At 42.0% G+C, this 22,516-nt stretch overlaps 1 protein-coding gene across 1 annotated transcript in view; it reads right to left on the bottom strand.

Moving 5' to 3' along the window:
• LOC134334804 (chloride channel protein 2-like) overlaps positions 1-22,516 on the bottom strand; it is a 45,454-nt gene extending 22,938 nt beyond the window's left edge. Inside the window, exons 1-2 of the mRNA XM_063017266.1 lie at positions 22,379-22,516; positions 5,235-5,388 (exon numbers count right to left, since the gene is read on the bottom strand). Coding sequence (XP_062873336.1) covers positions 5,235-5,388; positions 22,379-22,429 — 205 coding nt within the window. The 5' untranslated portion in view covers positions 22,430-22,516. The remainder of the gene's footprint in view (positions 1-5,234; positions 5,389-22,378) is intronic.

A 22,516-nucleotide genomic window follows, 5' to 3' on the forward strand; every position in this document is an offset into this window, starting at 1 on the left:
CGGAGCTCCCGGCAGCCAGGCTTAGTACCCACTAACCGCCGACAGGTTGCTGGGCGGCCAAGACTCATTGATGCAAGAGGGCACGACGGCTGTGGCGTCTGGTCCAGACCAATTTTATTTCTGGCATCAGAACCAGACATCGGAGATCATGAGCATGAGGACGATCATGCACGTGTGTATCGTTCACCCAAGGAAGAGCTGAACCATCAGGACCTGCTGGTAACGTCAAGGGGTATCAGAACAGGTATCAGAAAGGACCTCTACCGCTCCACCTGGGGATCGAACCCAGGACCTTCTTGCTGTGAGGCGACAGGGCGACCCACTGAGCCATCGTGCCGCCCTTAGGTAAAGATAAAGATCTGAAATCACTCAGTGTGGTACCGGGGGGCGCTCACATTTTCTAACCTCTGTAGATCAAATTCTCGTGGTTTTACGCCTGTGTGGGTTTCTTCTCCCGGCGTCTTTCCGCTGGGTACCGTCGGTAACCACGGCAACCTTAACGAGAACTAATTGGTGAGTCAGAGTACACTAGCGCCGACGGGATGGAGCGATGGGTGAAGCGAGGACGAGAGGAAACAACGAGAGGAGCGTTGTTCTGGTAATAACAGTCCACAGACACCTTGGATCATCCGACCATTCCATATCTACAAGATCCATGCGGTATGTGTCCAAAAGTATGTGGACACCCGACCATGAGCTTGTTATCCATCCTATCCCGAAGCTGTCTGCCGTATTTGTGGCTATAACGTTGCATGATGTCGGCATTCCAATTCATTCCAAGAGTGTTCTACAGTTCTACAGTGGTCTCTGTACCCACCAACCGCCGACAGGTGGCTGGACGGCCAAGACTCAATGATGCCAGAGGACGTGACGGCTGTGACGTCTGGTTCAGACCAACAGAAGATCAAACTGTGGGTCAAACTGCAGGTCAGTTTATTCCTGGTGATTCCTTTGTGATGTCAGGAAACGATGTTGCGTGATGTCGGCATTCCAATTCATTCCAAGAGTGTTCTACAGGCTTGAGGTCAGGGCTCTTCACTTTGTGCTTGGAGGAAATGACCTTCCTTAAACTGTTGACACTATTAAAGGTGGAAGCAGGTCATTTACACACCTGTATAAACAACAGTGGGTGTGGTTCCTGAATGATACCTTTCCTTGTACAGAATTCTTTGGGTCTTTTTCTATCCCAACCTTGGCAAACAAGACCACTGTTCCATGTAGTACTTATAAAAGACAGTTGGTCTTATAGATGATCTTAAAACCTTCATTTAATTTAAAGACCATATTAAGCATCTAAGCTGCTGTCTGTATATTTCTGACCCTAAAAAAATCCATTTATTAATTTTATTACTTTTATAAATTTTAACCTTCTATTTATTTCTTGTTTCCTTTTATTATTTATCCAGTTTTTCCTCTGAATTTATTGACTAGTATTTTTATTACTTCTGAACGTTTATCTCTATTCATTATTGATTTTAGCTAGTGTGTATAAGACCTGGTGACGGACTCACTCGGGGCGGGAGGACATACAGATGTTGCGGCAGAATAATTAATGCTGTTATTAATAGCTGCCGTTTTAATTATTGATCAGCGTTAATGAGTCGAGCACCTGTAACGACCTTCATTCTGCTCTAATGGCTTTAATTAAAGTGGCAAAAATCATCATATTTACCCCGAACCGAAAAGAAAAAAGAAAATCTCGAGGGGGGCGAGTGCAGGATGGACGAACAGCCTGAGAAGAGACAAACCATAAAGAAATGGGACAGTGCGTACGACATGAAACAGCTCGAGAGGAAAGTCACTGATTACCGCGACTGTAGGAAGTGAATACAATCCTGGACGTGAGTGGACGTTCCAGCAGCAGGTTGTGGAATTAATAAGTGTGACCAAAACAAATCTTCTGGATTAAAGTCGTGACCTCAGTCCTATAAATAATACAGGAGCTGCACTGAAAGTCATTCAGCTCCACAGAACCAACAGAACCTGGTCGACCTGCGGCGATTCTGACCAGTAAAGAGTCGAGGGTCCAACCAGAGCCGCACCGGAGACAAGGTGATCAGTCAAAGATCATTTAACCAAATATTACATTTACTGTCTGTGTGTATATATATATACACTTGTTGTATGCAATCACTTTGTTGGCATTACACTTCCTCTGTACTGATGCTGATCACCACTGCTGATTGAGAAGAGCGAGACTGCACAAGGTGAGTTTATATGCGGATCAGCTTTGCGTACAGAGAGCCACACCCTGATTAACGCATTATTCCTCGACTCTGGGTGTGCAGTGCCATCAATCAGCCAGCAAAGGTCGTAATTGCATTTATGAGGAGTTAATTAAATAAATGATTTGATTTCGGAAACTAAATTCATAAATGTGATTTTTTACCACAACTGTACCAAGAAATAAAGAACAAAAAAAAAACTCCTGTTCGAAACTCGGCATTGCCACCGGTCGGCTGGGCGCCCTCTAGCGGGCACAATCGGCAGTGCCTGCAGCAGACTCCACTGTGGCCACTGTGTCTGCTAGGGCGGGATGACCGGACTAAAAGTGGGTGGGGTCTTTAAACGCTGTGTAGGGACAATGATTGGCAGATAGAGACAATTCCCAATTGTGAAACTGTTGCAGGAACAGCTGGATTATCACCACACCCACTACAGAGAGAGAGAGCCACACTAAGCTCCATGTAACAACCCCCCCCCCCACACACACACACACATACACATACACACTTGTGCAGGGGTACGGATCAGTCCCAAGATTGCATATCTCCGAGGTGGCAGGAAGAGACCCAGTCTGACCCTCCCTCCCTCTTCTAATGCTGGCGAAAGAGAACTGCACTAGAACTCATCCCCTTCGACACGTACGCTGTTACTGGGCTTCTTCACACCAGCAAGCGGTGGAGCTGTACCACATACAGAGTCACGCTATACTCTACATATGTACATATGTACACACTATATATGTGCAAGGAGGAGAACCCCAAACCCACCATCCCACCGCCGCTTCTGTTTCCTCCATCAAAACCTCTATTTTATTTAGTTTTTACTTAAACTTTAGCGATTCCTTCCTCGTTTTCTCTTCTCCCTTTTGCCAGACCCCCTCACAGCCCCTGCGCCCGTCGTACCCCGTGCTTTATTTTGAGAAACAGCCGGGGGAGAATAAATGGAACGTAGGACGGGAGGATGGATGACAAGAGACGGAGAGAGATGTGGGACGGGAACCTGTAACCATGGTAACCTGCATCAGCACAATGCAGAAACTCTCCTATCCTGTACACACAAGCATTATAATTATTATAAATAATTATTCACATGTAGCACTTCAACACCAACACGTGTTTCCCCTGCTTTAGCCACTCAGCCGTTCAGCTCTGTTTAGGCATTCAGTGTGGTGCACGTCTGCCCCCTTGTGGCCAAACACACATACTGCAGGATGCATTAAAGAATCCGACAGAAGAATCCGTCGCATTTATCAAAGCTTTATTATTCTCTTAGCCATGCCTACACACAACAGAGACGAAAAATAAACAAAAAAGTAAAAAAGCAATACATAAAAAGAGAGAAGAGACAGAAAAAGCTCATTTATATAGTTTAGATTCCTGTACTTCACAGTTTATGCTCCAACATTAATTCCTGACACTAGTTCAGGGGGATTCTTGAAAGATCTGGCATCACACTATCATTTCTACTTTCACAAAACGATATATAATTATAATATAATTATAATATAATATGATTTCACCAACTGGGTCCTGAAGTTGATGTGGGCAGCCTTGGCCTAACAGTTAAGGTGCTTGACTACTGGTCAGAAGGTCACTGCTTTAAGCCCCACCACTGCTGGACCCCTAAGCGAGGCCCTTAACCCTAAATCAATGCACTGTACTTAGTAGGAAGTGTAAGTTGCTTTGGATAAAAGTGTCCGTTTGATGCTATAAATGTCTGGTAACTCCAACTAACCTTTTAATGATGTTAAAATATTATAATATTTATAAAGCCACTAAAATTAAAGCTTAAACAGTTAATATGATTAAAAAATGAGATATTTTAAGCCTTAAGAAGCAGCTAATGTCTAAGTGTGATCTAAAAATCTACAGACATGCTGTTATAAATATATATAATTAAATAAAAACATCCTGGATCGCTCTCTGTGGATGAATATTGGCCTGTAATATTAATATATGATATAAAAATACATTATTCATATATAAAAAATAAAGATTATAGAGATGAGAGTACTGCTGGTGCTAAGTAGTCTGTTAAGCCGGGTTCGAATCTCAGCGATGCTATCGGCTTGGAAGAGTGTCTACAGAGACACGTATGACCTGGAGCCCTGTCCCTGGTGTTCCTGCCTTGCGAACAGAGTTTTCTGGTTATACCTGACCCGCTGCGACCCTGACCAGGGTGAAGACGTTAATGATAATAAAATGAAATTAAAAAATTACTCTGCAAGCGAACCAGCAGAGAGAAATCACTACAGTACAACTTCTGACCACAAGAGGGCGACACGCACCCATAAAACTCATTCATTCCTTCGCGTTCATTTCATCCTGGTCAGGGTCACGGTGGGTCAGAAAGTCAATGCTTTCCAAATGCTACTGTTCTTTTTCTGTGGCTGAAAGGGTCAGTAATATGCAGACAGCAGTTTAAATGACTAATGTGGTGGTGTAGGAAGTTCATCATGTCGCATAACTGTTTATCATGGACTCCTGATAATGATTAAATAAAGCTAATGACTTCTCTGTGCCCATATAAATAGGGTTAGTTTGGCACACAAAACTCAGTACAGACCTCCCACCGTGAATCGTAGACTTCAAAAGTCAGAAATGTTTCTTAAAGCCTTTTTAAGTGACTTCACAAAAGCATATGGAACAGTGGTCTCATGCCAAGGTCAGAAAGAAAATATGAAGTCATTTTAAGCTAAAGGGAATATTTGTGGACGATCAGACGTCATTCAAGAACCACTGAAAAAGGTCTGACATGAATTAGGAGCTGTTGGAACGTACTAACACTGACACTGTCCACAGTCGAGCAAGCTTCACGTCGCTCCAGGTTGCTGTGCAAAAACGTTCTGGAGGATTTTTGAGGTCAGACGGAGTTATTTGGTGGTAGTATCAGACTCTAGGACTCTCTAAACCTCAGCTGTACCCAGAACATATTAAAGACCCCTATACCAGGTTCTTGGACTGTACGAGGGACCCTCTGATTTGGGTCAGCGTGGGTACCAAACTCACTTCTGCACTTGGCGCAGCGGCTCTTCTCGTACTCGAGGAGGTCGAGCGATCTGCTCCGTTCGGTCACCAGTCGTCTGTACGCCGCCTCCTCCCTCAGCCGAGCTGCTTCTTCTTTAGCGTACACACCCAGATCCTGTGTGTAGCGCCCATACATCTACAACACAACGACACAGCAGGTTACACACACGCTCACACGTTACACACACACTCACACACACTCGTATTTATTATCTACACGTGTGTTCGATGGAGGAAGGAGACGTTTCCTAAAGGTCCAAGCAGTTCATGGGCAACTCCCAAATCCAGCAGCCCATGCCAGTTTATCTCCCCAGGATAACAATCAGTGTGTGTGTGTGTGTGTGTGTGTGTGTGTGTGTGTGTGTGCGGGTAATGCTGACTTGGTGTTTTTCCAGCCGTATTGCTCTGCTAAGCACGACGCTCGCAGCCAAGTGAGCAAAGGTCGAGGGGTATTTATGATATTACTGTACTATCGTCTATTGTACTCGCATACACACCCGGGCACACACACACACACTCACACACACACACACCCAGGCACACACACACACACCCAGGCGCACACACACACACTCACTCACTCACTCACTCACTCACTCACTCACTCACTCACTCACTCACTCACTCACTCACTCACTCACTCACTCACTCACTCACTCACTCACTCACTCACTCACTCACACACTATATGACAGGCTTGGAATTTCACTTATTTCTTCAACTGTTTTTTTCTCTTGATTTGAAAGCATTGAAACAAATACATGGAACAGTCGTCTGACATCAAAATTACAAAAAAACCAAACTGTACACCACCATTAAAAAGCTCTGCCATTTAGTAACAGTTTCTGGAACAGCTACCACTGTCCAAACTCTCTCTGTTTTTTATTATTATTATATTTTAATATTATAATTTGTACTATTATTATTGATATTATTATCATTATTATTATTAGCATTAGTATTGTTATTATTATTATTATTACTACTATTATTATTATCAATATTATTATTATTTACATTATTATTACTATTATTATTATTATTATTATTATTGATATCACTATTATTATTACTAATATTATCATTATTATTATTATTATTATTACTATAATTATTACTAATATTATTATTATTACTATCATTATTAATAATATTATTATTATTATTATTATCATTATTATTATTATTATTATTATCATTATCACTATTATAATTATAATTACAATTATTATCATTATCATCATGATCATCATGATCATCATCATCATCATCATCATCATCATCATCATCATCATTATTATTACATGTTCTCCACAGGAAACAAACTTCTGCACATTTAATGTTGATGCGCAAATACAATGTGCAGAATCTCTAAAACTTTGTACTTAATGTTGTTTGTTTCTTTTCAATACGGCAGGAAAATTCCGTATTTAAGTTTGTTCCCAGTAAAGAATGTGTTTTTGGTTGGTTTTATTTAAGTGTAAAATGGTTTGTGTGGGTGAGAACCTGAACCCTGACTGTAACTGAGGACCAGTGTTCACTACAGCGCCGGTCATTAATCACCACCGGACACAAACACTCACTGACGGTGAATCAGTCCAGCGCACAAGCCATCGAGACGAGAAAAGGTTTAAAAATAGAGCTGAAACAGTAACAGTGAGGACAGGAGGTAAAATACAGCCAGATGAATACAGAGTGAAGGATGAGGGTTAGAAGGAAACGCTTTGGCACTCTCGCCAGCTTGCCATGCCAACTGAGGGCCAACCGAGGGCCAACCGAGGGCCTCACCGAGTGACCGAGTAACAGAAAACGAGCGTATCGGGGACAGACGAGCGTGGACTGATCAGCTCTGAAAAGAACAGAGACAGAACAGAAAGAACCGGACTGAAGGAAAAAGAAATATTGCAGCCCAACACGATCAGGACAAAGACTGAAGGTTTTTTGGAGGGGGTGTGTGGGGGGGGGGGTATCGCTCCCATCCCGCTCTTTTGTTTCTCTCTTCCTACTCGGTGTGAAACCCAGATCCTCAGATGCTGTGATGAATTAGCCTTTTAATTCCACTGCTGACATCTCACCCAGCACCCGAACATCTCAACGCTGCACTGTGTGTAATACCGCGTCTGACCAGTGGGGGCAGCACAGAGCAACACAGATTAAACTCAATAGATTGTGATTTTAAGATTAAAACGTAGAATTTTGATTGGAATTCTAATCGTTTGTTTATTTTTTAATTAGATTTCAGTCACACAAATCTACACAAAGACCCGCCTCCTTTAATCTACAGCCAATAAACTAAAGCAGATCAAAGAAGGAATGAATAAATTTGGGGGGTACAGGAGGGTGCAGTCAAATTCTCTAACATATACTAAACTGTTCCTATAGAGGATAAGTGCACACACACACACACACACACATTTGTACACACATTTATATATATATATGATATGTACACACACTTAAACTCTCACACACATATTTACAGTCACGTGCACACACACTCATAAACACATGCTCATATTTAGTCAAACACACACACACTCATTCACACTCACTTATTTTTACATATACACACATACGCGTATTTATACTCACATGCACACACACTTACAGACTCATACACACACACACACACACACACTTATACATATGCCCACACATTTACACTCTCTCCCACATAGTTACACGGTCACATGCACACACACACACACACTCATAAACACATGCTCATACTTACACACATACACACTCACACATTTGTACACACACACACACGCATATTAACACTCACATTGACACACACTCATAAACACACACTCACATATGCACACACATTTACACACTCATATTTAAACTCACACACACACATTTACAAATTTACTCACATACACATACTCTTAGAAACAAATACACACACACATTTAGACACTCACATGCACACACACTCGCACACATTTAAACACACATTTTTTCATACACACATACACACACATTTTACATATGCACACACACACTCGTACACACACTCATATTTACACATTTACACACTTACAACAAGTGTATACACACACACACACATTTACATACATACACTCACACACATCTTTACACTCTCACATGCACACACACTCAAGCACACACACACACAACTAAATATAAAATTTGATAGTGTGTGTGTGTGTGTTTGAGCGCAATTGGGTTATATTCTCACACACACATTTACTCACGCATACACACACATTTACACTCTCACAAGCACACACACACATTTACACACACAACACACAACTAAGTATAAAAATCTGATATATTTTAGTCTATTATTTTAAAATAGTGTGTGTGTGTGTGTGCGTGTGTGTGAGATTGGGTTATGTTTACACAGACTTACACACACATTTATACATATGCACACACATTTAAACACAGTTACATTACACACACACACACACACACACACACACACACACACACACACAACCTCCCGACGGTATAGATGTAGAAAGCACCTGAGGGCCCGCCGTTCCACAAATGCAAACATGGCAGACTTCTGTGTTACCTAACCAACACCATTTAAGGGTCAATACGTTTGTGTGTGTTGTTTACTTCTAGCCACCTCTGGACTAAAACTCTCCCTGAAACTGAAGTGACCGCCAGTGACCGGACGCTGCAGCGAGTCCTCCAGACGGAGAACAAACCCAATCGTACTGGAGTGTGTGTTTGTGTCCTGGTGTGACTGGTACTGTACAGTTTGTCCTGAGAAACTTCACACACAGCTGTAACAATACAGAGTGTGTGAGAGATACGAGCCTGTCAAGGTCACTAACAGGTCATTAGTGGAAGCCGGAAAACGATTTTAACGAGTTCTGATGAGGACCGAGGACTTCTGAATCCACTTAACGGCCACTTTATTAGGTACGGCTGTGTCGTACATACACCTACTATATGGACGCACTTTGCTGGTATACAATCACTGACTGTAGCCCCTCTGTTTCTAAAGGGACTCCTGCAGGACCCCATAATTGTTTGTACTGTACTCGGTCAGATTTGCGAGTTGCTTTGGATGCACACGTCTGCTACAAATGCGACTGCTCATTTTAAATGCAACACCTACCATATAGATGCACTTCGTAGGTATACAAGTACTGACTGTAGCCCCTCTGCCCCTACAGAAACTCCTACGGGACCCCGTAATTGTTTGGATTGTACTTGATCACATGTGTAAGCTGCTTTGGATAAAAGCGTCTGCTAAGTGCTGTAAATGTGAATGCTCAGTTCATATGCAACACCTACTATATAGATGCACTTTGTAAGTATACAATTACTAACTGTAGCCCGTCTGTTGCCCTGAAAGAGACCCCTATAGGAAACACACTGAAAAGACGATGTCCGAGCGCTGCATTGACACTAACATGATAACAACGTGGTAGTGTGTTGTTCTGGTATAATATATGAGTATAGCAGGTGCAGCAGTGTTGTTGGGATCTTCCTGATCACTGGGCATTAAAACTAAAGTGTTTAAAATCCCAACAACACTGCTACACTCATATATTATACCAGAACAACACACACTACTACGTCATTATCACTGTGTCATTCCAGCGCTCAGACATCGTCTTGTTTAGCGTGGGTCCTATAGATGAACTACAGTTAGTAATTGTATACCCAGCAAAGTGCAATAATATAGTAGGTGTTGCGTATGAAATGAGCATTCGCATTTATAGCATTTAGCTGACGCCCTTATCCAAAGCAACTCACAAATCTGACAGAGTGCAGTCCGAACGATTAGGGGATGAGGTCCTTGGTCGAGGGCCCAACTAGGTTAACATGGTAGTGGAGGTATTTGAACCAGCAGCCTTCTGATTAGAAGCCCAATACCTTAAGCGTTGAGTGGGTATGGTAATAATACACAGTCTGCATTCTGATTCATTTATTACTTTTCTTCCAGCAAACGAGGTGACCAGACAGTAGGGGTCGCTGTTGCATCCGATCGTTCCTTCCATTTTTCTTCCAAATTCACGTCCATATATTTTTTACCCAAAAGATCTTCAAAATCCCACAATAAACCTAAAAGAGAATTAAATTCCATGTTTTTTGTGTGTATAAATGCAGAAAGAGTTGAGCTGTATGTAAACGTTTGGGCTCCGCTTGAGGTACGAGCGGCGAGAAGAAGTGAGGAGATGAAACTGGATCAGTGTGGGACGTTCAGATCACAGCGAGAGAAAAAACAGCCGTCAGCTCTCCACCCACCGAGAGAGAAACAAACCCGTGTCAGTGAGAGCGCAGCCTTTACGCAACATCCACACATCACCATACATCATTCTGTCTGAGTGTGTGTGTGTGTGTTTCCCACTGAAAGAGAAACAAAGCTAAATCACGAGCTCAACCGTCATACAACATCTACTCATCACCATACATTGTTCTGTTATTGTGTGTGTGTGTGTGTGTGTGTGTGTATATAATCATACCCACACAAATATATATACACATATACTCACACACACCTACTCTCACACGACACACACACATACTGTATATGCCCACACCTACTTTCACACACAACACACACACATATATACACACACACACACATGTACACACACACATATGTATATATAATCATACACACACAAATATATACACACATATACTCACACACACACAACACACACACCTACTCTCACACGACACACACACACACACACACACACACATACAGTATATACAGTGCACATATATATATACATTTACACACACACATATACACACACACACACACATATACACATAAATATATACACACCTACTTTAACACTCTCTTTTACAAAACACACACATATATGTACATGTGTATTACACACATATACACACACACATGTATTTACAGAAATACACACACACACACACACACACACACACACATCTCTTTCATGTCGGATTTTGGATGATGAATATTTGATTAGTCCTGACCCCTGTACACACACACACACACACACACACACACACACACACACACACACACACACTCAGAGCCTCCAGATTTAGCAGCAGGAAGTTTTGTGTTAGTAATATTTTAACCATGAGGATTTTGAAGGTGTAAAGCCACACGTTTGAATCACTTCCTGTTCGATTCATCATGAGCTGCACTTAAATAAGGGGGGGGGAGATGAACCCTGACTGAATTTTGGTTCGTGTCTCGGGAACTTTCTGCTGTAAACAGTCTGTGAGCAGGTGCAGCAGGTCAGAAGATCAGAGGAACACAGCGAGTCCTCGTGTGTTCGTGTCCTGGACGTTCTCACAGCAAAGTGGGAAAAACAAATCGGGACGTTCACTTCCTGCTCCGAAAAAACAACAAACGCTCTTTATTTTAGTGAAAATATATAAAAAAATACTACAGCTTGTATTTCTTTGATCAGATGGTCCTTTGAATGGATGAACAGGCACAAATACCTACACACGCACTCCGAAATCATGTGGAAAGCATTTCAGGAGGAGTGGAGGCTGTCGCAACTTCATATTACCGTCCACGATTGATGATGATGAGTCTAACACAGTGGCAACACTTTAGGAAAGGGCCATTTCTGCGTCCCATGTGGGGTACAGAAACCCCAGACGTGTTTTAATTAGGTGCTACGTGCCCATCACACCCATTTTTACCCTAAATTCCCCAGAAGTAATCTCACGGACGTCTGTGGGACCTCGTTTGCTCTAAAGTTTGTACACCCCCTGATCAAATCCCATATTTTATTAACACATCCCCTAAAAAAGGGCGCTGGGGTGGAGCACCACTGAGATGTGATCCGGGATCAAATTACAGCCGTGCTATCGGCCGGTCGGGCGTCTACACAGACGTGATTGGCTACGTCATTGTATTCCTGAATTGTGGCCAGTGCTTACTGGTGGAACCGGACACACCACGATTAATAAAAGTCAAAAAATGAAATGAAAGTCTCTGTTGATCTTTGGCATGTTCTCATTTTGGATATACTCAATTCCCCTTGAGCATTCTGGCGACCTCTACTGGCTTCTCACAGAGTCTCAGCCTGTCCTGAGGACCGCGCTACTCCTTAGCCACTAGGGGGTGCTGTTGCGCCACGGAGGTGCTTCAGTGGCCTGCACAGAACCCTGAACACCTTTGGGGTGAATCGGAATGTCGACTGCACGCCTGGCACAAATACCCACGCACAGTCCGAAATCTTGATGATTATCACGTGTTTCAGGTGCACACATTGCTTGCAGTTGCATGAAACAAATATATAAGAGTCCAACACTGTGGCAACACTTTAGGGAAGGGCCTTTTCTGCTCCGGGAATGACATCCAGCGTCCCGTGTGGACAAAGCGAGGATCTTAAAGACGTGGTTCGACAAGTGTGGCGTGAAGAAACTTTATAATCAGGCGTCCACATACTTTTGGACACGCTTTGTCGCTTTAAGATCTCAATCGAAAAGAAAAGCTTTTATTTCTTTACAGAGCCGCAGGAGGACATTTAAGGTGTACAAATGAATTGTGTTAGGAGTATTTAAGGTGGAAGGGACTGTGAGGTCTGGGCCTTATTAAAAACAACGGATAATAGGTGTAAACATGCGGATCCGGACGTTTGCACCTGCGAGCGCGAGAGCAGAACAGAGACCCGATTCATCCCATTCATCGTTATTCCCGTGAGTCAGTCCGAGCTTCCCGCTCACAAAAAGCGCTCCGAGAAAACACACGTAACGTCATGATGTCGGGATTAAGAAAGACGAGAGGTGTACGGGCCGCTGACGTCGTCCTCGATGATGATGAAGGTGATGATGAAGAAGATGATGATGAAAAGCAGGAGCGCAGCTGGACTGGATCAAGCCGAGAGGACGTCAGCGGCGAGTTGATCCCGAACAGTAGCTCTTATTCAACCGGCTCCAAAAACACGGAGGCGTTTATACCGTGGCCCGTTTCAGCAGCTGCACGTTAAAGAGGTGGAAACGAACCAGCGCTGGTGGAGCCGAGTCACACTGACACACACACACACACACACACACACACACACACACACACACACACACACACACAGCGGTGCGGAATCGCCTGAATATTGCTTACAGTCATAAATGAAAAACAATTATTGACAAAAAGCTTTTCTGGATATTTACAAACATTTGTATGAGTGATGCCGAATATGTAAATGAGTCTGTGTTCTATTTATTCAGGGGCCTTGCTCAGGGGCCCAACAGTAGCAACTTGGTGATGATGGGACTTGAACCAGTAACCTTTTTGTTATTAGTCCACTACCTTAACCGCTAGGCTACAACTTTTATCCAGTACTTTGACAGTATATTGTGTAAGCAGTTAAGGGTTTAGGGAGTCTGTGTGGGAGTCTGTGTTCTATTTATTCAGGGGCCTTGCTCAGGGGCCCAACTGTAGCAAATTGGTGGTGGTGGGGCGTGAACTGGCAACCTTGTGAATACAAACCGGAACCTTAACCGCGGAGCTAGCACTGTCCGAACTCCAAACATACTCAATCATCCACAAAATATAAAAAAAATGCCTCCTCTGCTGCTGACTTCTCTGTGCCCGTATAAACAGTGGCCAAAAGTATGTGGACACCCGGCACATCAGCCCTTAGATGTGGAGAAACCTCAGCCCCAACCTGAGCACCTATGGGACGAATTGGAACTTGATACACAAGGCGCCAAGTATTCTTAGTCCGACACAAGTGAAGTGGGCACAAATTCCCACAGACACAACACAAAAGCATCACCTCTAAAATGGGCACAAGTTCCCACAGACACACTCCAGAAATCTCAAATGGGCACAAGTTCCCGCAGACACACTCCAGAATCTCCAGCAGAGGCTGGAACGGTTCTGGAATGGCCGGGTGCTCCCGCCGCCCCCTCGTCGGCCCACGGTGGGCCCACCGTTTGAGTGGGCGCAGCGTGGGACCCACACCGGACCCACCGGGCTGGTTGCCATGGTTACATTTGAACCTGGTTACGCAATGCCGAGTGTGAGAGAGAACAATCAGATCGCAGACGTGTTTATACGGGAACGGACGGTCGCGGTGGTGCGGCGGGTAACATTTCAAAATGATCTACCTGGTACAGGTAGAGGACACACACACACACACACACACACACACACACAATCAGGAATGCTTCTTATCCGCGACTAATCTGATTAGACTGTAAACACTGAAGTCACCTTCAAACAATACAAACAGAGACGTTCCGATACAGCCCGGGTCAAAAGTTTACATACACGCGCTACAGGAACAACCTCAGCAAGCTCGAGGATTTCTGCACCTCTGCTTTTCCTCTGACTGAGACTAAACCTTTGGGGTCAATATCTCTGGGGTTAATACTACCACCACCATGCTTCAGAGCAGCTAGTAAAGTATAAGTGTGGATAGACTTTTCACTTCGAGTTTCAGCACGTCCTGATTTTACAGCCAAATAAATACTAACAAGAACTAATGCTAAACATAAGGTTAAGGGCCTTGCTCAAGGGCCCAACAGTGGAACCTGGTAGTGATGGGACTTGAACCAGTGACCTTCTGATTATTAGTCCAGTACATTAACCACTAGGCTACAACTTTTATTCAAAGTGGCATTCAGTACTGTGACAGTCTACTGTCTAAGCAATTAAGGGTTAAGGGCCTTGCTCAAGGGCCCAACAGTGGCAATGTGGTAGTGATGGGGCTTGAACAAGCAACCTTTTGATTGCTAGTCTGTAATCTTATCCTAACTGCTAAATTACAACTTTTATCCAGAGCCACTTACAGTACTGTGACAGTATACAGTCTAACAAACATCATTTAAAAAAAGTCTCCTGTGCTGCTGACTTCTCTGTGCCCGTATAAACAGTGCTGGTTTGACTGTGCTGATTAGAAAGTACATGGAACAGTGGTCTCAGTTTCAGCACGTCCTAATTTCACAGCCAAATAAAAGCAAACGCGGATAACGTTAACAGAGCCGCCGCAAAACACGCGCGTGTACTAGAACGTCCTGGACTTTTTGCGCCCACTGTTCCTCGCTGTAATTGGCGGCTTTTAAGGTCAGAACATCCTGAAGTTCACTGACTGAAGCAGTAACACCTACAAGTCGTCACCTGTAGATCCTGCAAGTGCTCACAAGTCCGAGTCTGTAAACAGATACAGAACGTACGACTGCACGAGCCGATAAACCCCGAGTCAACAGAGCGGGTCGGCCGTGTCACTTCAGAGGGAAAAAATAATAATTCTATTCTTATAGATTTAACTTGTACAGGTTCTAGTTTTAGAGCTTCAACTTGTACTGGTTCTAGTTTTAGAGCTTCAACTTGTACTGGTTCTAGTTTTAGAGCTTCAACTTGTACAGGTTCTAGTTTTAGAGCTTCAACTTGTACTGGTTCTAGTTTTAGAGCTTCAACTTGTACTGGTTCTAGTTTTAGAGCTTCAACTTGTACTGGCTCTAGTTTTAGAGCTTCAACTTGTACAGGTTCTAGTTTTAAAGCTTCAACTTGTACAGGTTCTAGTTTTAGAGCTTCAACTTGTACAGGTTCTAGTTTTAAAGCTTCAACTTGTACAGGTTCTAGTTTTAGAGCTTCAACTTGTACAGGTTCTAGTTTTAGAGCTTCAACTTGTACTGGTTCTAGTTTTAGAGCTTCAACTTGTACTGGTTCTAGTTTTAGAGCTTCAACTTGTACAGGTTCTAGTTCTAAAGCTTTAACTTGTACAGGTTCTGGTTCTAAAGCTTTAACTTGTACAGGTTTTAGTTTTATAGCTTCAACTTGTACAGGTTCTATTTTTAAAGCTTCAACTTGTACAGGTTCTAGATTAAAGCTTCAACTTGTACAGGTTCTAGATTAAAGCTTAAACTTGTACAGGTTCTAGATTAAAGCTTCAACTTGTACAGGTTCTAGATTAAAGCTTCAACTTGTACAGGTTCTAGTTTTAAAGCTTTAACTTGTACAGGTTTTAGTTTTTGGGCTTCAACTTGTGCAGGATCCAGTTTTAAAGCTTCAACTTCTCATAGCTGCGCTCTTAATAATTCCAGGCTTTTATTAGGTTTTATTTTTAGTCTAAAAACAGTTTTCATTTTAGTTTCTACGCGTCTCCATTTCTTTGGTCTTCAAATTCTTTAAATTCTTTACATTTAAATTTTTAGACTTAATCTATAGACTTAAAAGTTCTTGAAAGGCCTACAATGTTTAAATTTTGAGCTTTAAATGTTTCCAGACTGAAGTCACTTGGCTTAATGATGCAGATTTTTTTTATTTTAGGCTTTTAAACCATGAATGTTTGCATGTCTTTATAATAACAGGGACCCATTTAAGTTAATTTTAAAGTAGAATTAGGAGTTCAGATGATTAGAGTCGAGTCTTCCCCTCAGCTTCAAGTTCCTGATTTTGGTGCAGGAGCTTCATTCTCCAGTATTATCCAGGCCAATTCATCCCTTGGCAGAAGAACACTGCTCCATGTACTTTTGTGTTAGTGCTGATGATCTGGGCCACCGTAGGTAGATCTCAGCCCAGGAATTAGGAGGTCATGGAACAAGATTAAAACGAGGCAGAACTTTCTACACCACCACGCTAATCATCCACACTGTGCTGATTGTTTCCCTCGGTCCACGTGTGTTCATGTTCCAGTCGCAGAAATCAATCAGATCTCAAAACTGAACATGAACCACCTGACTCACAAGCGTATGTGAACTTTTGACCTCTATTGTACTTCTATTGATCTCACCGCATCAATAAATGAATGTTTTTCATTCCGGATTTATTCTTTGGTTTCGGATCAATACTGAGGGGATTGTGTGCCAAAATATGTGTTATTAATTCACCAGATATGAATAGTAGTTACCATGGGTTACCATAGTCATTTTCCACGCCAGCTGACCCTGCACCACATGTTTACACTCCTGTTCTGGAGTGTTTTGGAGTGTGTCTGTGTGAACTTGTGCCCATTTAGTCTATAATTCAGTGTCAAATAGATGTACAAGTGCACACACACACACACACACACACACACACACACTGAAATACATACTGATACACATGCAGAAACGCACGCAGCAACACACAGACACACACATGCATGTGCACACATACAGATACACACGCACAGAGATACACCACAAAAACACAGATGTATACACACAGACACACGCATGCACGTACACACAAATACACACATACACAGAGATACACACACACAGAAACACACACCGACACACCCACAGAAACACATATGCATGCACACACACATGCACATACACACAGACACACAGAGATACACACACACACACACACACACACACACCGACACACCCACAGAAACACATATGCATGCACACACACATGCACATACACACAGACACACACAGAGATACACACACACACACACACACACACACACCGACACACCCACAGAAACACATATGCATGCACACACACATGCACATACACACAGACACACACAGAGATACACACACACACACACACACACACACATACCGACACACCCACAGAAACACATATGCATGCACACACACAGCTACACAAACACACAGATACATATGTACAAATGCAAACACACACACACACACATACAGATAAATATGCACAGACACACACGTTATTCATTAACAGCCTTTTACACACTTATGAACAATAAAATATACAACTCTGTGGAAAACAAATGACAGACAGACACACACACACACACACACACACACACACACACACACACACAGCCAGCATTTCAGTCAAATGTTTAACAAATCACCACCATCTCCTTCTTTACCCAAAACAAATGATGACTAGTTTAATCAGATCTGTAAACACACACAGAGAGGAATCTTACACAGCTACTGTGATAAAACGGGGTCACGTCTCTTTGATCTGTGCGTCCCCTGCAGGAGAACAGGGGTGGATCCTTCACCCTCACGTCCCGAACATCAAACGCCTCCGAGTCAAAATCATGGGAACAAATAACAGCCCGAGAGAACGAGCTGAAAACAGCTCAATTAGCATGCAAAACCTTACAAAACGGTTCAGATTTAGACATACCCCAGGTCAGCACATGCCTTGTCCAACACGTAAGAAATTAATGCATGGAGGAACACACTACACTCTCTGTGTTCCTCCTCCTCTCCCACTGATACCTCAACCAGACAACAGGAGCAAACATGCCCAACTGTGTCTGTACGGTACCCAACCAGGGTGGTAGCACATCAGAGACTCAAACTCTGGTCTTAATGGTGCTGGGCGGGCCTGTCAGAAATATGTGGACTTGTGCTAAGAAGTCACGTCTGTTTCTGAACACCAATAAATGTAGTGGAACTCTGGAATGGAATTCTGGTGGTAATCTGATGGAGTTTCTAGAATTCTGGTGGAATTTCTAGAATTCTGGTGGAAATCTGATAGAAGTTCTAGAATTCTGGTGGAATTCTGGTGGAATACTGGTGGAGGTTCTAAAATTCTGGTGGAATACTGGTGGAACTTCTGTATATTTTTAATAAGGCACAATTAGGATTTTTTTAGGATTCACAAAAAAAGATTAAAGCAATTTACAATCACAAACATCAGAATTCTGAAGGAATTTAAGAATTTTGGTGGAAGTCTAGTGGAATTTAATAATTCTGGTGGAATTACAGAATTCTGGTGGAATTCTGGTGAAATGTCTAGAATTCTGGTGTAGAAGAAAGTTCATGGTTATCAGAATTGGTGGAAGTTCTAGAACTAAAGTGGAATTTTTAGAATTCTGCTGGGTTTTCTAGAATTTAGGTGGAATTTAAGAATTGTGGTGGAACTCTGATGGAATTTCTTGGTGGAATTCAAGAACTCTGGTGGAATTTCTAGAATTCTGGTGGAATTTTGCTGGAATTTCCAGAATTCTGCTGGAATTTCTAGAATTCTGATGGAAATCTGGTGGAATTTAATAATTCTGGTGGAATTCTGGTGAAATGTCTAGAATTCTGGTGTAGAAGAAAGTTCATGGTTATCAGAATTGGTGGAAGTTCTAGAACTAAAGTGGAATTTTTAGAATTCTGCTGGGTTTTCTAGAATTTAGGTGGAATTTAAGAATTGTGGTGGAACTCTGATGGAATTTCTTGGTGGAATTCAAGAACTCTGGTGGAATTTCTAGAATTCTGGTGGAATTTTGCTGGAATTTCCAGAATTCTGCTGGAATTTCTAGAATTCTGATGGAAATCTGGTGGAATTTAATAATTCTGGTGGAATTCTGGTGAAATGTCTAGAATTCTGGTGTAGAAGAAAGTTCATGGTTATCAGAATTACAGCCCAAGTGAAAACAGCTGAGGAACACAAATAAGCACGTATTTGGTGTGATGTCTGTATATTTTTGATTAGAAATGTCCCTTTGGGGATCAATAAAGTAATCAATCAATCAATCAAACCCCAAGGCTTCAATGAAACATGTGTTTTTACACACGTGTCTTTAAACTTTTGACTACGACTAAGGTCCTACCTGAAAATCACGCCATGTTTGTAGTGTAATCTGCAATTTAACATTTTCCACTTGCGTAGCGTTCAAGTGCCTCGTGTTTACAGGTTAATCTGCACTATGAGGCGTCCTAGCAATCCTACGGCAATTCAGTTAGCAATCGCTCAGTCAAAACGTCCAAGATGTGAAAGTAAAGCAGCTAAGAACACGACTCGGGGAACTGAGTTTGGAAACCAACAACCAATTCTGGGTCAAAACACGGACGAGAATTTTCGTATTTGAGACGGTCGCTGGATGTTCTAGGTTTACATTCAACCGTTAGGGTAGCTGTGCTGTGTATCGTAGCTTCATTTATTCTATCGTTCAGTTTATGAGTGTAATTTAATGACTGCTGTAAAATGTGGCTCTTTTTAGTGCCAGTTTTACCAAACTGTGAGCCGTCTATAAATCTGCAGCACTAGTGTTAGGACACACAGTCGCTGTTGTCAGCATTCGCACGAGAAACTGTAGGAGGCTGCAGTGTTCAGCACCATCACTGTACACTGAGAATCCTTTCAACCCACCATCACACACACACACACACACACACACACACACACACACACACACACACACACACACACACACACACACACACAGAGACACTCCAGCTGCAAGACAAAGACACTGAGTGTGTGTGTGTGTGTGTCTCCATCAGGACAAACACAAAAGCTTGTACGCTTACACACACACTCGTGCATTAACACACACACACACCTTTATAATTGTATATGAAATTAATAAATCCTGTACATGGCAGAACTGGCACGTGTTTCTGACCGATTCATACAAATTCAAGAAGCACAAGTGACACTGTCCACAGTCAAGCGTGTTCAGCGTCATCAGCGTGGGCTTAAAAGCTGGACATGAGGAAACTTCATTCATGATTCATTTGCTGAGAATATTATGAAGATATTCACACATACAGCGGCTGAATTTAATCTAAACATACTAACATGTTCAGAACAACAAGATAAAGAGAACAGAACAGATAAGAACAGCACAGATCAGAACAGAACAGATAAGAACAGCACAGATCAGAACAGAACAGAACAGAAGAAACTAAACAGATCAGAACAGAAGAATATGGACACATCAGAACAAGCAGATCAGATCAGAACAGAACAGAACAAACTCAACAGTTTAGAACAAAACAGATCAGCTAAGATCAGATCAGAACAAAAAAAAACAGATCAGAACAGATCAGAACAGATCAGAACAAAACATATAAAAACAAAACAGATCGGAACAAATCAGACCAGAACCAATCAGAACAGATCAGAACAAATGACATAAGATCTAAATAGAACAAACAGAACAAGCCAGAACAAAACAGATTAGAACCACTAAGAACAGATCAGAACAAAACAGATCAGAACAGATCAGAGCAGAACATATCAGATAAGATCAGAACAGATCAGAACTGATCAGAACAGAACCAATCAGAACAAAACATATCAGAACCGATCAGAACAGAACAGATCAGAACAGAACAGAACCAATCAGAACCAAACAGATCAGACCAGAACCAATTGGAAGAAAACAAACAGATCAGAAAAGAACTGATCAGATAAGATCAGATCAGAACAGAATAGAAGAGAGCAAACAGATCAGAACAGAACTGATCAGATAAGATCAGATCAGAACAGAATAGAAGAGAGCAAACAGATCAGAACAGAACTGATCAGATAAGATCAGATCAGAACAGATTAGAAGAGAGCAAAACTGAAGAAAAAGAAATAGAACAAAACAGAACCGTTTAGAACATATCAGAACAAAACAAATCAGAACAGATCGGAACAGATGAGAACAGATGAGAACAAACAGATCAGAACAGAACAGACCAGAACAAAACAGTTTACAACCAATCAGAACAGATCAGAACGGATTTATAACAGAACAAAAAGATCAGAATAGAAAGAATCAAAACAGAACAGATTAGACCAGAAGAGAACAGAACAGATCAGAACAAAACAGATCAGAACAGATCAGAATAGAACAAATCAGAACAGATCAGAATAAAACAGATCAGAACAGATCAGAATAGAACAAATCAGAACAGATCAGAACAAAACAGATCAGAACAGATCAGAACAAAACAGATCAGAACAGATCAGAATAGAACAAATCAGAACAGATCAGAATAAAACCGATCAGAACCAGTCAGAACAGAACATATTAAAACCAGTCAGATCGGGGCAGATTAAAACAGATTAGAACCGATCAGATCAGAATTTATCAGAACAGATCAGATCAGATCAGATCAGTAAAGAGCAGAACAGAAGATCCAGTTATATGCACTTATATTCATGTTGCCTGTTTCATGTCATTTAATGAATAAAGTATAAACACATACAAAATAAATAAATAGGAAAAAGTTTTAAAGCATTAAAGCAATAATTTACTTAAAAGACAAAACGACAAATATTCTAAAGCAAAGAAATAATAAAAGCACAAACATGTAGAAATAAATGAATAAATAAAAGCATGAAAGTAAATCAGAGCTGCTGCAGTTTGGTGTCACTTTACTGCTGAACTTCATTCAGAAAGAAAAATAAAATCAACAGTTTATTACATTAAAATCAAACAAAAATCCTGCAGCAGCAAAACAAACAAACAAACAAACAAACATTAAAGCCTGAAGGTTTTTTCATCATCTCTGTATTCATCACTCACCAGAGTCTGCTCATACTGCAGCGCGCGCTGGTCCGTGCAGTCCCCCGCCATGGCTCGCGCTGTCACCGGCCGAGTTCACCGAGACGCGCGCGCACACACACACTCAAGCCGAGGCTCGAGACCGGAGTGAAAGCGCAC

This window comes from Trichomycterus rosablanca, chromosome 20, assembly GCF_030014385.1.
Source record: "Trichomycterus rosablanca isolate fTriRos1 chromosome 20, fTriRos1.hap1, whole genome shotgun sequence".
Lineage (NCBI taxonomy): Eukaryota > Metazoa > Chordata > Actinopteri > Siluriformes > Trichomycteridae > Trichomycterus > Trichomycterus rosablanca.